Here is a 17,451-nt window from a genome sequence, read left to right on the forward strand (position 1 = left end):
TCCCCTCAACTTGGCCTTCCTGCATACACATTTCAAAGAGCTATCTCACATCTCTGTCATTTTTCCCATCAGCAATTTTGCAGAATAAACAAGGCAGAAACAAAAGATTCCAGTACCAAAACTCAAAACTCTAACTTTTTTATTTTGATTGTGCCATGGCAACCATCCCTTGCAGCTAAGAAGGAGACTACTCCTATATGGTACTTATATAGGGGAGGGTCCCACTACTTATATATTTCATGGCCAATGCATTTATTTATTATGGTTGTCTTTTCTCATTACTATGCTATCTGTGCCCATAAGCATAATATTGAGATTTTTTCTTCTTTTTCATTTTATTATAACAACTTCATTATAACATAATTCACATACCATACAATTCACTCATTTTAATATGTACAAGTCAATGATTTTAAATATATTAACAGTGTTGTGCAACCATGACTGTGATCTAACTTGAGAATAGTTTCACCTTTGGAAGAGATCCCATACTCTTTAGCAATCATTCTTCATTTCCTTCAACGCCACCTGGACTTGAGAAACTACTTTCTGTTTCTATGAATTTGCCTATTTGAGATCTTCCATGTGAATGAAATCATAAAATACCTGGCCTTTTGTGACTCGCTTCTCTTCTTAAGCATAATGTGTTAAAGGTTTATCCATGTGGCATGTATAAGTATGTCATTACTTTTTTATTGCCAAATAATATTCTTTTGTATGGCTTTACTACATTTATTTATCCATTAGAGTTTTTTCCCATTAACCTACTTTTTTTGTTTGTTTTATCATGCCTTGAAACTTTTCTATGCTATAGAGTGTCTAGTAAAGGTTTTCTGAATTAAACTGGTGAAAATTACAAATGTAGTAGTAAACAACTACAACCTCTTCCTATAGAAGCAGTGATCTGTTCAAAGAGCAATTAATGCAAATATTCAAGAACCCATATGCTGAGAAACTTTAAAAACACTAGCAAACATAAAGAAAATGAATAAGCATTGCCTCTGCTTTCTAATGGCAAGATTGTCATCAAAACTTATATTGGCACTGCCTGCAAGACTTGTAAACAAGTAAATAAAAATGGAAAATGGAACCAATAATTGTTATCTCTTACAATATCAAGCACTAAGGATGATGGATTTTTTTTTTCTCACTTCAACCCAACAGCATTACGTAGTTGCTTTGAGAATACTGATAAGCTGGCACACCTGGTTGTCAGGGGGCAGGGGGTGCACAAACTAGAAGTGCTAGAAATATCAATAGCAAAATTAGAGGAGTATTCATATACTATATGATAGTCAGTATTTAAAAAAAAAGTATAGCAGATTTAGCTGTGGTCCTATTATTTATAATTTTGCTGTAGGGGCATTTTTCATGCATGCAAAGCCCTCAGTGGACTCCCAAGTTAGATACAGTGGTACTATTACAACTGAGATCCATGTGTATGAAGAGCTTCTGAATCTAATATTATAAAGGCAAAGATACTCACTGTAGGGATGAATAAAAATCATTTCAGTCTTTCTGTTTCAAAAGAAAGCATGTTCAATAATTTGTGTAGTGCCCCAAAATATTAACAGAGATAATATGGAAGCTCAACTTGGTTACTTTACCATTCTTTCTCTATGTTCTTCTGTCTCAAAATGAGTTAAATATATTATGGGAGAGGGTCTTATTCCCTTTTAGTGCTATGTTTTAAATGTTTTTTCCTCTCAAGTTATATTTTTTCTAGTAATAACACAATCACATTGAAATAATTAACCTTGCATTTTCTTCCCTTCAAAAATTAATGCACAGTATGAAACTGCATTTTATGCTCTCATTCACATAGTCATTTTAAAGAAAACACAAAGAAAAGGTTTCAAGTTTCTTAGGCTATTTGGGGGGAAAAAATAAACTAGAACAGCAGTCATCCGTGAAAACAACTGACATTTAGTTTCACATGTAAGGTAAAGCTGAATGGCATGAGAACCTTTCTACTCACAGGTATCTAAAGATTCGTCTGAATCATCAGGGCAGTCAGGGTCCCCATCACACAGCCAGCTCTGGGAGACACAAGTCACATGATCGTGGCAAAGAAATTCACCAGGATCACACAACTGCTGATCTGAAAATGAAAATGTTTCGAAATAAAATATGAATGATCTGAACGTGAACACGAGAGCAGTACAAAGATGAAATGTGGGAAAGCAATACATAAAAGGTACATGAGTGTGATCCACATTTTCTCTTCAGGAGCAAAACTAAACCAAGTATTTGTCTTAATTTTGGCCACTTGGCTCAAGCACACATTTTTGATAGAAGTGACTATGTTGTGGTCTCACACATTCTGTTCTGAAAATAGTTAAGAATTCTGTTTGTGTTTATGACTAGAGGTCTGGTCATATTGGATAAGACATATGGCTATCACAGTCAGTGGGCTTTATAGAAGATATTGATCCAAACCAGAAGTCCTGAGTACAGAAATTTTAGTTTCCTCCTCTGCTCTAAGAGAAAGAAAAATCAGTAATAAAAATTAAATATTGTACTTAAACTCCATCTCTGAGAATTCAGTTCCTAATCATCCATCCTGATACTGGGGATTCATGTCAGTTGAATACCCAATATCATAATATTTCTTTTCTTTTCTTTTTTCTTTTTCTTTTTCTTCTCTTTCCTTTTTTGCTACAACTTCCCATATGACAGCTTCTGCTACCGGACTGAAAACTTCTGTAAAGCTTTGCTCTAATTTGGGTTTCTACAATTGGTTGTATCCAAAAATTACATTATTTTCCTTCCATGGCTTCAGAATATTTAGGATCTGTAGCCTTTCTTCAAGTCCTAGTAAATTTATTATATGTCTTGCTTTGTTTTTGTTTCTGTTTCTTTTTTTTTTTTTTTTTTGCAATATACTTACTTACACACTGTGAATCCACTCAATACAATATTTACTTTTTTACATATTTTAAATGTCTGAAATAGGAATGTTTCTTACAATCGATAATCTCTGAATGTGAAAGAGTGTTAGGAACATCTTAACCATTTGATATCACTTATACTTTTGTTTATGTATATACAGGAATGATTCAAAATTTTAAAAATCTATCAATAAGTAGGTCTTTCAATATGTTATCAAATAAAAATTCTAAATGATATGAAAGCATTAGACCATAACTTCACTGACATTTTTCCCCTAGTAATATACAAAATGATGGTGCATTTTCCACACAATGGTTGCATAAAATATGGTATATCTTTCCTTTCTCTCCCTCCCAACCCCCACATAATTTTCAATAAATATACATTACAAACATACACAAACATACACATATCTTTAACCAATGGATGTGATATATAATTAAATTTTTCCCATTCTCATACTATAGATATTTCCTGAAAGTCCCTATTGTTTTATCTTACCATATTATATTTTTCAACAAATCTACTGTCAATATCACACTTATTACCACTGTTATCATAACTTGTTTTTTAAGATTAACTTAATTGAGCATACTCTGTATTTAGCTCGAACTGTTGCTACAAAAATGTAGAAGTCACGATCTTTGGCTTTGAGGATCCAGCAGACTACTTGTGCCAACAGTTCCCGGAGGAAAAAAGTACTTAGTGTATACAAAAAGTTGCCAAATAAATGATATAGAAAATGACTGCTAAAAGAGTCATAGAGATGGAGACAAAAGCAAAGAACAGTTTGAAGATGTACTTTAAAAATGGGTAGGACTTAGATAAATAGAGAGTAAATATAAGATATTCCAGACAAGGAGTAGAGTAAAAATATGTCCAAGGCACTAATCACTTCTTCTTTAAAAACAAAAAAATTTATTTATGTATTTATTTATTTACATCCAAGTTAGTTAGCATAGTTAGCAACAAGTGTCTTCCTTAATGTCCCTTACCCATTTAGCCCATCCCCCACCCCCAACCCCTCCAGCAACCCTCAGTTTGTTTTCTGTATTTAAGAGCCTCATATGTTTTGTTCCCCTCTCTGTTTTTATACTACTTTTCCTTCCCTTCCCTTCCCTTATGTTCATCTGTTTTGTATCTTAAACTCCACATATGAGTGAAGTCATATATATGATATTTGTCTTTCTCTGACTAATTTTGCTTAGCCTAATACTCTCTAGTTCCATCCACGTGGTTGCAAATGGGAAGGTTTCATTCTTTTTGATTGTAAGGCACTAATTATTAAAATCCATTTGAAACAAAAACAATTGCTAAAATTGGAATGACATTCAGGTTATAAAACTGTTGTTGTTTTTTTTTCCCCCACCATATGTATAAGTACGTTCCAAAGCTAGAGGAGGAGAATATATGTTTGCTTTAGACTACCACATAACTTTTATATAGGAAAAGAGCATGGGATAAAATTCACATTGTTTTGCTTATAGAAAAAGAGACCACATAATTTGTCATCAAACTGGGAGGGTTCTGAAGATTAAGGAAGGCTTATTAAGAATTATACTGGGAAACAGGTATAAACCAAATTTCTTCCAGAAAAATCAGAATGGATGTTCTTTGTACCTATAGCTATTCTGCATTTGATTTATGATGTTGAGATGCTAGATTGTTTCCCACTTTCTTTCCTCCCAAACTATAATAAATTGCTATGAGAATAAGGGAAAAGAGATGGTGCCTTGCTAAATGCCATTGTATAATTCCTGACTCAGTAAATAATCAATAAGTACTTATTGAAAGTATAAAGAAACAAAAAAGAGCCAAAAAGAACTATTTAGGGTGTTGGAAATAGTATCTCAAAACATAGGTCAGAGTCAGTAATGAAGGACTTTGGTTATCATAGGAAATGTTTTGTAGATAATTTGAAGTCATACAAAAGTACTTAAGAAAGGCTATTTATGATAATATATGCGACAAAGTCATCTGTCAGGACACTCTTGCAATTGTCTAGAGAAAAGCTCCAGATGATTGGACTAAAGTACTGGGAACTAAAATGGAGACTCTGCTCCAAATGATGTAAGAATTAATAACTGGTGACCAAATGGTTGAAGGCTCAAATATATCTCCAAGTGAATAGCCTCAAAAATTAACTGGATGGCATCTCAAAACCAAAATAAAACATATGGATATTAACAAAAAAAGTAATGTATACATGGCCCTGGTCATGCAGGCAGTAGGATAATAATAATAGGTATAACAGAGGGAATAATAACTATTTTATAGTTTTTTTTTTTTAACCTCAAAAGCACTTCCATTCTCCCCTCCCCCAATCTTAATTTTTTCATTCATTTACTTAGTCAACAATCACTAATGAGTTTCTACTATGCTCTAGGCACTGAAGATAACTTTTTTTTTTTAAGTAGAAATCCTTGGCATCATGAAGCTTATATTAATAGTGGCAGGATAGAAACAAAAACAAAATAAATGAGTTATGTGTATAATACATAAGAAGATAAAACTTTATGGAGAAAAATAAAACAGAGAAGGGGATTAAGAATTGGAGGCTGGGGATATGGATGTACAATTTTAAATAAGGTGGTCAGAGAATACATCGCAGACAATGACATTTGAAATGAAGGGGAGGGTGACATCCATTTGAATAAAAGGTAATGTAGTAAGAGTCATATACTATGGACCTGAGGCAGGAGGGTGTCCAGTAAAATTTAAGGAATACTGAGGAAGTCAGAATAGCTGGAGAAAAAGAGAGAGTAGAAAGAGTTGGGGCAAGGAATCAGTATATACAGGGTTGAGGAGGACACAGGAAAGCTTGATTTTTATTAAAAGTCAAGACGACAAACCGTTGGAAGGTTCTGAATAAAGAGATGATATAACTTACTGTTTTAAAGTATAATTCTGACTACTGTGTTGAGAAAAACTTCAGTGAAGTGAAGGTGGAAACAAGGGGATCAATTAGGATGTTACTGCAATAATGTATATGAGAAGGGATGGTTGGTGGATAAATATATCGGTAAAATAGAGTTTCAAGACAGTGTTTGATGAGGAAACTGAAGTCAAATATCCTGCTCGCCATCTCATTAAATGTCAGAATCTTAAGTTCAGATCTTTGACCCTAAATGTGAACTTCTCAACAGCTTTTGAATATAATGAGTATGAGATGCTTGTGGGAGATTCAAGAATAAATATGCATCAGGCAGAGATGCATTTTAAGTCTGAAATTTAGGAGAATAATCAAAACTGGAAACATGGAACAGAACTGGAGCTGTAAAGGAAAGAGCAAAAAACTGTAGGAATAGATGTAGATGAAATTTAAGTGAGGTGGGGGGAAACGGGTAGAGGCAAAGAAATAGGAGTAGGTCAGGCAAGGGGACAGAGGGGACAGAAAGTTTATCCAGAGATACAAAAGGAGAAAGGCAAAGGAAAAGGAGTTTCACTAAAACCATGTGAAATTTCAAGAATTGTGATGAGGAAGGGGGTCACTGTGACAACACTCAATACGATGAGTTCTGAAAAGATGGAGCAAATGTGTAGGCTGAGGAAAAGATGCCACTGAAGGAAGAGAGACTGGAGCCCAAGGATGTGGAAGTGGAACAGTTTCCCAAGGAGAACTCATGTGGCTGGAATAAGAACCTAAACACTAGTAGGGGCACCTGCCCAGAGGAAGAAAGGAGAGAGAAATGAAATAGACATGAAATAGATAAGTAATTACCTGGTAGGAAGCTGCTTTCTTGCCTGGTTGTGTTTTCTCAAAGAACTGAAAAGCAATATTATTTTTTTACAATTTGCAAAGGATGGAACTGGAAAAAGTGGTAAAGATTTAGGATAACTGCTGAGGGAGTTGGAGCAGGACTCAACTAGGAATTTGTGAAAGGATTTCTTTCTAACAGCGATGAGGATCCAGCTAAGGCTGAAAAGTGTGCAGTTGACAATTATCATGTTTTGTTCATTTTGTGTTGTATTAATGTCCAAACGTTCACCTACATTGAACACAGATACAGAATAATCCCTTGGGGAAAATCTCAGAAGAATATCCCTTGGGAAAATATGCAAACCACCCTCAATACATATTCACATGTATAGATATGTACCCAAATCCATCCTAATTCAAAATAGATACATATTAGGAGTAAGACAGACTTACGGGGATTTACCTAATGAGCCTGTGTTATCAGCTTCTAAGCAAGATCCAACCTTGAAAGACAACTTGTACTGTTGCAATTTTGAGGACAGGTTTATATTATCTCTCTAAGAAGTAGCAGTTAAGAATAGCTTTCTACAACTCACCTATTTATTTTTCAACCAGATATTCCATTTCAAGGTTGTTTTTTTTTTTAAATCACTGATTATATGATCCAAATGAATGAATGTTCACTACTTCAAGGTGATTATTTTAAAAGATATCCACCGGATTGAGTTCCTTGAATCAGAAGCTAAATATGTTCTGTGTATACATGTATTTTCCACTTATCCTATTTAATGCTTCATGCCACACTTCTGAGATATTCAAACTAATCTTATTTTAAATATCTTCATATTGTATGAAAGGTACTGTTATACACTGTAATTAAAACAAGAAGCTTATGAGAATGTGTAGGCAGTTTCACTTACATCCCTAAGGAAGAAGATCAAAGCTAGGACCATGTCTATCTCTTTATAATAATAGTATCTTGCAATAAAAAGACATGAAAAGATTAGGACAACCATAGCCTATAGACTTTTACTAAGTTTGGATTCACCCTAGATTAGTATGATAATCTTGCTACATTTATATGAAAGCATATAATTGCTCATTTTAACAAAAATTAAGAGTAACATTTTTGGAAGTTGCATGTAGATGGTCTTAAACAAAAGATTTTAGATACATGAGTTGCCACAGACTTATCTAATTTGTATTTCCTCATTTTAATGTCACAATGAACTATTTTTTATCTTTTAAAAAGACAGGAAGTATCACAGTCAAATACTAAAACTAATATCCCCCAATAGGCATCTATTGAAAAAATTATGTAGACTCCAGCTCCTTGAGTTTTTCACCATGATTAATTTATAATAATGTGATGCCATTTCCCTTAGATGTCGACTTGCTATTTAAATACTAATGAGAATGTTAGTTTACAAAAAAAAAAAAGATAATTGCCTACTAAATGCACAATAGGACATTCTGGGGACATTTAAAGGAAGGATAGGGGCGCCTGGGTGGCTCAGTCGGTTAAATGTCTGACTTCGGCTCAGGTCATGATCTCACAGCTCATGGGTTCCAGGCCTGCGTTGGGCTCTGTGCTGACAGCTCAGAGCCTGAAGCCTGTTTTGGATTCTGTGTCTCCCTCTCTCTGCCCCTCCCCTGCTTATGCTCTGTCTCTGTCTCAAAAATGAATAAACATTAAAAACATTTCAAAGGAAGTATAAATGATGAACTCTGGTAACTGCATATTAAAGGTAAAAGGAAGGGTAGCACCCATTCAACAGCTAAATTCCTGAGGAATGCAATATTGATCCTAGCTAAGTTAAAGAATTGCTACAACCTCCTGCACTAGCTAAGCATTAGGGAAGGTCTGTGACTTAGATTTTCAGAAGTTAGTTAACATCATAAATATTTATTTAGTATATCTACTAAATCTAGTATATCTATATATCTCATCACTGACAGTCATATAATGGTTAATAATATACCATCTATAATTGCTAAAAGAGAAATATAGCTACATTTCCTTTCTTCCCACATAAGAAGCAATGATTCCATTACCAGAAGAATAGAATTCTTGTAGAGATCTACAGAAATTCTTACTGTATTACAGATATTACTAGTATTACTAACTCAACTTCAAATTTTGATTAAGCTCATGTAAAATTAAAGCAGTGGTGTTAGTTATCGAGTTATTAGGAAGTACCTTAAATTTTTTGCCTTTATATTTACCCCTTCTCCAGAAAAATGTGCATATATAGATGAAGAAAAATCCTTTAGAATTCCATACGAATTGTTTTTTCATAATATGGCAAAAGTATTTCTTCTTCAATGCTTTCTTCTACTATCCATTCTTGGTCCAACAAACACTGTTAGTTCTCTATGCTCTTCTATTCACTTTCCCTAACTATATACTTTTATGTGTCTTTACTGTTTTATTGCTTTGCTTGGAATGCCCTTTCCCGTACAATGAAATTCTAGTCTCTCCTCTAAAGTCAATGACATTTTACCTCCTTTAATCAAAACTTCCCCAAGAAACTTTTTTCTTCCTCCATCACCAGTTCTATAACACTCCATCCAAAAAGCTCCTATTGTATTTTACCGTATGTATTGTAGCTACTGGTAATGAGCTCCTGGGGGGCTGAAGGTTCTGTCTTAAGACTTTATATTTGCCCCAACAAGGTGACTTTAATGGAAAAATCTCACATTTTCTGAAAAGAATTATTCTTTCTTTCTTTCTGTCTTTCTTTCGTTTGTTTCTTTCTATTTTTTTTTTTTTTTTTTTGGATAAAGGGTGGGGGATAAAAAACAAAGCAATACTGTGTTTTATATTTTATTATCAAAATGATAAATAGCTTTATTTATTTAATCACCAAAATTAAAACCAAGTTATCCCCTGGTTAAAATAAAATAACCTGAATACTAAAGTTTATACCATATGAAATTAAAGCATCCATGAAAACTAAAAATCAAACTTGAGAGAGATTCAGTGTTATCCTCCAGAGTCTCTTAAAGACTATACTGAAAATTACACTTTTACAATACCTGGTTATGCAATGCTAACTTAGCCAAATATATTATGATAGTGGTATTTTTTAAGATATCTCTTTTAAAAATACCATCTTTGTAAGTGTAAGATAAAATGTAACTCATCATTTTAAGTCTATGTTTAATAGAAATAGGAAAATATATTTGGATTATATTAAGAAGGTTTGTGTGAAGAAAGGTCGGTCAAAAATGGTCAAACCTGGCAGTTTAATTTTACTAATTACTTAGTTTTCCTCCACAAAAAGCCTGGTTGATTAAAAATAAACCATATTATACACTATAAGACTATATAATTCATAGTATCATTTGTCTTTCTTAAATCCATCTTAACAATCTGCCCAAGCTTAAATTAGAGGGACAGTTAGTAATGAAGAGTGCTAAAATCAAACAAGAGACCAGACTTGAAAATTCCCTGAACAAACTACTTTAGTCATACAACCAAAGCTTAATTTAGCTTATTTGCGAGGCAAGACAAAGGAGACTAATTTGACCTGGGTCACTTCTTGCTTATGCCTCTGAAAATTTAAGCAAAACTTAAACTGTTCCCCAAAATGGATATGAGGTAACCGCTAACCAATTACCTTATATTTAAGAAAATCATAATATTGTAAACAATCACTGTGAAGAATAGTCCTTGCCTCCATACTATATAAGCCGCTTTATAACAATATAGCTCTAAGCCTCATTCCACATGGAATACAACTCTCAGTTTGCAAACTATCTTTTTGGTGTAGGCACAATAAACTTTTACTAACCCCCACTTCAGTAATTCATAGGTTTTTACTTCTTTTTTCTTTCCTGAACTTTTTACAAGAGTACCCACCTTTCAATAATAACATGAATTTTAGTTAATAATTCCCATTATCCTGCTGAGTCATTATTGAGAATTTAGACACTTAATTACTCTAAGTACAGACATACGTGCACATACACTCATACAGTATGTACATATATTGTGGTATTTTAAAATTAGCATACAACTCCACCTAGAACTCTGTTATCCCTGAAGCGAAGACTGATTAAGACAGACAAACCAAATGTTTGAATAAGAGTCCTTTGGCAGGCTGAATAATGTTACCCCAAAAATGTCCATATCCTAACTCCCACACCTGAGAATGTCACCTTACATAGTAAACGGGACTGGGCAGATGTGATTAAGCTAAGGATCATGAGGTAGGGAGACTAGCCTGGATTATCCATGTGAGCCCAATGCAATCTTTAGAGTTTTTATAAAAGGGAAGTCAGAGAGGAGAGAAGATGCGAAAACAGAAACACAAGTTGGAACGATCTGATGTCCCACACCAAGCAATGTGGGACAGCCTCTAGAAGCTGAAAAAGGCAAGGAAACAGATTTTCATCCAGAGACTGCATAAAGACTCAGTCCTAAGGACAGGATTTAGGCTTCTGACCGCCATGACTGCAAGATAAGAAAAACTGTGTTGCTTTAACCCACTGAGTTTGCAATAATTTGTTACAATAGCAATAGGAAACTAATACTAGAACCATTACATCTCACAGCCCAAACATCACTTTTTTTCAAGTCTGATTAGCCAAGCTGTCAGGTACTTTACCATTACTTTAAGGCCATTTTCTCCTAAGTTGCGTTCTGTTCATTTCAACGCTACCTGCTTAAGTAAAATGCCTCTCCTCCTTGATGTCAAATGACAGGACTAAGGCCAACAATAATAACTAGAAACACATGACAAGACTTTATGAAAAATGCAGAATAAATGCTCAAGTAAATGCCATCTCTGGGAAATATATGAATTAGGAAGAGTGTGTGTGTGTGTGTGTGTGTGCGCGCGCGCGCGCGCGCGCACGCGCGCGCGCGTGCAGGTTTTTATTCTCATGAGATGAGAAAATGCCAAAATGTGATATATTTGTATTATGAGAAAATTGTAACTGAATTGTATATTTTTATGTTTTCTGCTGGCTATCAAATTTGCAATCACCCTATGCCTTATTAAACGCCAAGTGGTTTTGGTGCTGCAAATGGCAATTTTTATTTACAAAACACCTTATGTAAAACCAGGACAAAATTGGAAATTTAAAGAAGTACATTATCTTCAGAAGAAGCTTTGCTCATTTATCATTTCTATCATAATGAACAAATGAAAAGTATCTCTGTAAACATTTCAAATTCAATTTGACATTTAATTTTCAGAAAGTTGGTTTTGTTTTGTTTTTTGTTTTGTTTTGTTGTTCCCTTGATCATTTAAATATTCTTAGCCTCCTTGTTGTTGTTGTTGTTTTGTTTTGTTCTGTTTTTCCTCAGGAAGTGATATGGAAAATTGTAACACACTCAGCGTAGAACTGCTTTTTTTTATCAAGAAAAAAAACAAAAAAGTACCAAAGTAAAAACACTGTCTTTTATTTAGCAAGAGACAAAGGTTGTATTTGTCAGTGGAATAAAACTGATACATTCAACATGGTCGATTCCACTTTTTATTATCATTGGACTAAAGCTTTGCAGTTCAGTGTTCTTTTCTGAAATTTCAGTAGAAATGTTCTATTTCCTTTTTACCTGCCCTTTCTCAAAAGCCCTGTGAAATGAATCTGCAGAGTTATTTCATATACTACATTGTTAAGGAAAGGGAAAATTTTGACAGGTCTCCTTCGTAAATGTAAAAGAAAAAGCCTAAATTATTGACATTTCCTTGCAAGTTCTATTCTCTAAATCCTGTGTGATCCTCTTCCAATCTCCCAGGGGGTACCAAAATTCACATCTTTTTTCTCATCTCTAGGCTTAGTGAGATATGAAGCAGATGGTTAGGCTTTGGCTCTTTCGGGGATGATGCAATATCTCCTATCTGTTATGCTGTGTTTTAACCATTAAGGGCTCTTCAAAGACTAAAATTTCACTTATCTCAAGTTCCAACTTTGATTTTAAAATATATTTCTCAACGATAATTTCTTGTTTCCTATTTTAAAAGACTTTAAACTTACTCATTTAATTAGTACTCATTTATGGTGAACCAAAATAGGAATATAATGATGAAGACAACAGGATTTCTACCCATAAGTTGCTGAGGGGGAGGCAAATGTAGAAATATTTACAGTAATGTGAAATAAGTGTTAATATAGGTGTGGAGGGTATTGGAAAAACATTGCAAACGGAGGAACTTGTGCTGTGGACAGCTGAGAGTTGTGCTGTAGACAGCTGCAGCAGAGATGCAGAGAAGGCAGGCAGGAAACCTTTTTTGTGACCTACCCAACAGCTACTTTTACCACTTTTGAAAAACCCCATATCCCACTGTAGAGGCAGGGAAAACCATTTGCTTGCTTTCCCTGTCTCCCTTGTGGCGAGGGCATGGACACGTGTCCTAGAGTTCATCAGTGACAACCAAGGTTGAGAGTCTGCTAAGACTTTCCCAGGAAACAATTTTCTTTCTATTAAAAAGAAAAAAAAAAAAGACTTGAGAGGAGGAGAGGAAGAGCTTTCTGCATTGCTTTAGGTTGTCAGCATTTGAAATCTGAAGCAGCCACAGCCATAATCAGAGCATGAGGATAAATAAGCCTGAGGACAAAGGCTAACACAGTGAGGATGACAATAGCAGAAAGACATTCATCACTAGGTTTTAGAAGATAGTGTTGGACTACCCTGAGGTGCCTCTGCACTTCATCCCATGGATCTCTACACATTTTGTCATGTTATGCAACAAATATCCTTATTACTTGGCCATGGCATGTTGCATAATTTCACTACCAACCAGAAGAAACTGATACAGGTATCAGGGAAGTTCCCCCCAAAAAAGGTATGTTAAAGTCATTTTAATATAAAAAAGTGAGATTGCCAAGCTCACTAGATGGGAGAATAACATTCCAAACAAAAGGAAGATCATACAGGGAACACACGGTATATTACTGGAACACCAAGTGATTCCTATGGCTGAAGTTTAGTTTATGTGTCAAAGATAGCCTGGAAAATGGTTGAATATTCACATTGTTTGACTTGAGTGCAGTCAATATTTTAACATGTTCTTCATGCAGTAAGCCTTCTTATTTTTTGTTATTTTTTAAAAATAATTTTAATGTTTATTCATTTTTGAGAGACAGAGAGAGGCAAAGCACGAGCAGCGGAGGAGCAGAGAGAGAGGGAAACACAGAATCTGAAAGCAGGCTTCAGGCTCTGAGCTGTCAGCACAGAGCCCGACGCAGGGCTCAAACCCACGAACTATGAGATCATGACCTGAACCAAAGTTGGATGCTTAAATGACTGAGCCAGGCACCCTTGACTTTTTGTTATTTTAAGTTGATACAGTTTTTGAAAGACTTTCTTGTGGGGAAGATAATAATACTATAAATGGCAACAGTCATTGAATGCACACTATCTGCCACATACTAAAATAAACAATCTATTTTATTTAATACTCACCAAAACTTGTTATTTATGTTCAACGAATCAGATACGAGACTGTTTAGAAAGTTGAAAGACTTTCTTAATATTACCCAACTAGGAAGCAGAACACAAATACTAATCTGACTAACACAAAGCTCTCTCATTACCACTAAAGGAGTTTTTTCTCAGTTTGGAGATTACTGGCATTTTGAGAGCAACAATTTTTGCACTGTGAGTATATTTAGCATCACTGACTTCTAGAGATTAAATGCCAGCAGTGCCTTCAGTCATTGCAACAGCCCCAAACATTCCACACATACATGTGCAGGCACTACAGATGTTGCACTAAAAATCTACCTGGAAGTCATATAAACCATTGGTATTCACCCTCTTTTTAAATGTTGTGACTTTGCACCAAATTTGCACTTCCAAAATAGGCCTCAGTGCTTCCTTCTTCTCAAACCTTACCCAAGTTCTGGCTGATACCTAAAATTCGGTGTGTTTGAGTCTCAGATCTATAAAGGCAGCAAATGTCCCTAGAAAGAATGAACCTTTGTTTATAATTTATTTACAGCTTTGTGAATAAAAAATAAAAAAGAAGGCATTTGTGGAGATAGAGGCAATCATGAAGGTGTACCACAGATGAAAAGACTGAATATTAAGAACACAAAAGGTTGGATATTGTCAAGAATTTCCTTCTTTAGTATTCTTCACAATCAAAAGCATGGAATAAATGAACTTTCCAGCTCCTTGTATTTTATCTCCATCATCAAACAAATACTTAAAATGTATGAAAGTCCTCTAGGGGGGAAATTAAAATATGGTGAGATAGTGGTTTTCATAGAATGGTTACCCTTTTGTAGATATATGTCTAAACCCCAAACTATCAAACGAGAAGAGCATCTTTATTAGTTACTGTGGTAGAGGACAGAGGTCCCAGCTAGGCGGGCTTATGTTATTTGGATAATTGTGAAATATGAATGAAAGTTCAATGGGTTTCCTAAACATAACTATAAGTAACAGAGATAATTAAGTACTTCTCTGCAGAAGACACATGTCATGAGAATTTAAATGAATCCTTGTGAAAGTAATTATCACTCTATCAAAAGGAAAGGTCTAATGTAACATTTTAATGTTAATAGGAAATTAGAGAAGGTAGCCATGGGGGCCAAAAGGAATATAAATCAAGCCTCATAATGTTTTCAGGAAGAGATATAAACGCATACATGTTCTCACATTATGCCAATGATTTTACATTTTTCCCCCAAATTAAGAAATTACTGACAAACAATATAATTTAACAAAACATATATTAAATCATATTACCTGACTCTGTATTAGACTGTTATTATTTTCTATCATTCAAATTTTGGTGATATTATAATTACACAAGTTATATTTAAGTAAAACAAAACAAAATGGAAGATAATAAAGGGACAAAAATCAAATATACTGAAGTTCACCACTCATAGACAATAACTGCAACTACTTTTAAAAATGTTTCTGTAGGTTTTTCTATACATATAAATTGTTGGATTTTTTTAAAATATTCAAAATATTGTTTTTTTGGTTTTACTCAAAATACTTCGTGATAGGGCACCTGGGTGGCTCAGTCGGTTAAGCATCCAACTCTATTTCTGCTAAGGTCATGATCTCAAGGTTCATGAATTGGAGCCCCACATCAGGGATTCTGCTTGGGATTCTGTCTCCCTCTATCTCTGCCCCTCCCCTGCTTGCACTGCCCTCCAAATATAGTGTCAAAGTAAGCCCCCAACCTTACTTTTTTCCCCACACCCTAAACTATACTAAGAAGTATAGTTTTTGAATGTCAAACTATATTAAGAAGTATTGTTTTTGAATGTCAGTACAAGAGATTGTATCATAGTGATATTTCTATTTCTTTTGACCTCAAACATATTATGCATATTTTCTGACTATTTTCAAAAGCTTGTTAATTTTAAGAGACCCCATGATAATAGAACTTGGAAAAATTCCATGAAGGGTGGACATCCTGGTGCTTGCCCGTTTTTCAGGAAATATGAGTTTTAAGTGAGTTGTGACCTCATTCTTAAGCTGTACTCTTAAGATGCAGCATCCTTCCCAGAAAGACAGCTCCAGATTTGCCATGAGGAAGAATGAACTACCTATGCAATCCTGTGGTTTAAAGTTCCTTTGTTGAATAATCATTTTGCAGAAGTGATCAGCCAGTTTGCTGTTTGGTTGACCAGTTTTAATGTTTATTTATTTTTGAGAGAGACAGAGACAGAATGCAAGTGGGTTAGGGGCAGAGAGAGAGGGAGACACAGAATCCGAAGCAGGTTCCAGTCTCCGAGCCATCAGCACCAGAGCCCGACGCGAGGCTCAAACTCACGGACCATGAGATCATGACCTGAGACGAAGTCAGACGCTTAACCAACTGAGCCACCCAGGCGCCCCTGATGCATTGCAAAGGAAAAGTTCCTGAAGGAAAGTAAAAGTGCTATTCCAGTGTACACATAAATGATAAAAAAGAAAAACAGCCTTAATGCTGATACGGAGAAGGTTTTAGTGGACTGGAGAGAAGATCACACCAGCTCCAACATTCCATTAAGTCCAAGCCTAAACCAGAGAAAAGCCCAAAGTCTGAGAGAGGTGAGGATGCTGCAGAAGCAAAATCTAAAGCCAGCCAAGGTTGGTTCATGAGGTTTGAGGAAAAAAGACATCTCCAAAATATTAAAGTAAAAGGTGAAGCAAGTGCTGAAGTAGAAGCTGCAGCAAGTTATCCAGAAGATCTGGCTAAGATCATTAATTAATAATGAAGGCGGCTACACTAACTAACAGATATTTTATGTAGACAAAACAGCCCTTTTTGGAAGAAGATGTCATGTATGATTTTTGTGGCTAGAAAGGAGAAGTTAATGACTGGCTTCAAACCTTCAAAAGATAAGCTGACTGTCTTGTTAGGGGCTAATGTAGCTGATGCCTTGAAGTTCAAGTCTGCTCATTTACATTCCAAAAATCCATGGGCCCTTGAAAATTACGCTAAATCTATGTTGTCTGTGTTCTACAAATGGAACAACAAAGCCTGAATAACAACACATGTGCTTACTATATGGTTTACTGAATAGTTTAAGCCACTGTTGAGACCTACTCAGAAAAAAAAAAAATTCCTTTCAAAACATTACTGCTCATTTGACAATATACCTGGTGGTCACCCAAGAGCTCTGTGGAGATGTACAATGAGATTAATGTTTCATGCTTGCTAACACAACATCCATTCTATAGCCCATGGGTCAAGGAGTAATTTTGGCTTTCAAGTCTTATTATTTAAGAAATACATTTCATAAAGCTATAGCTGCTATAGAAAGTAATTTTTCTGCTGGGTCGGGGCAAAGTCAATCAAAATCCTTCTGGAAAGCATTCACCATTCTAGATGACATTAATAACATTTTTGATTTGTAGAAAGAGATCAATATATTAATATTAGCAGGAGTTTGGA

At 34.9% G+C, this 17,451-nt stretch overlaps 1 protein-coding gene across 4 annotated transcripts in view; it reads right to left on the reverse strand.

Annotated features, from left to right (window-relative positions):
* The window catches only part of LRP1B (LDL receptor related protein 1B), a 1,907,075-nt gene that overhangs the window by 1,549,373 nt on the left and 340,251 nt on the right, over nt 1–17,451 (reverse strand). For all 4 annotated transcript variants that reach the window (XM_086718488.1, XM_025932005.2, XM_086718489.1 and 1 more), the window contains exon 2: nt 1,979–2,101. In XM_086718488.1, coding sequence (XP_086574614.1) covers nt 1,979–2,101 — 123 coding nt within the window. The remainder of the gene's footprint in view (nt 1–1,978; nt 2,102–17,451) is intronic.

Source organism: Puma concolor, chromosome C1 (genome assembly GCF_028749965.1).
Source record: "Puma concolor isolate L17-30 chromosome C1, mPumCon1.1.hap2, whole genome shotgun sequence".
NCBI lineage: Eukaryota > Metazoa > Chordata > Mammalia > Carnivora > Felidae > Puma > Puma concolor.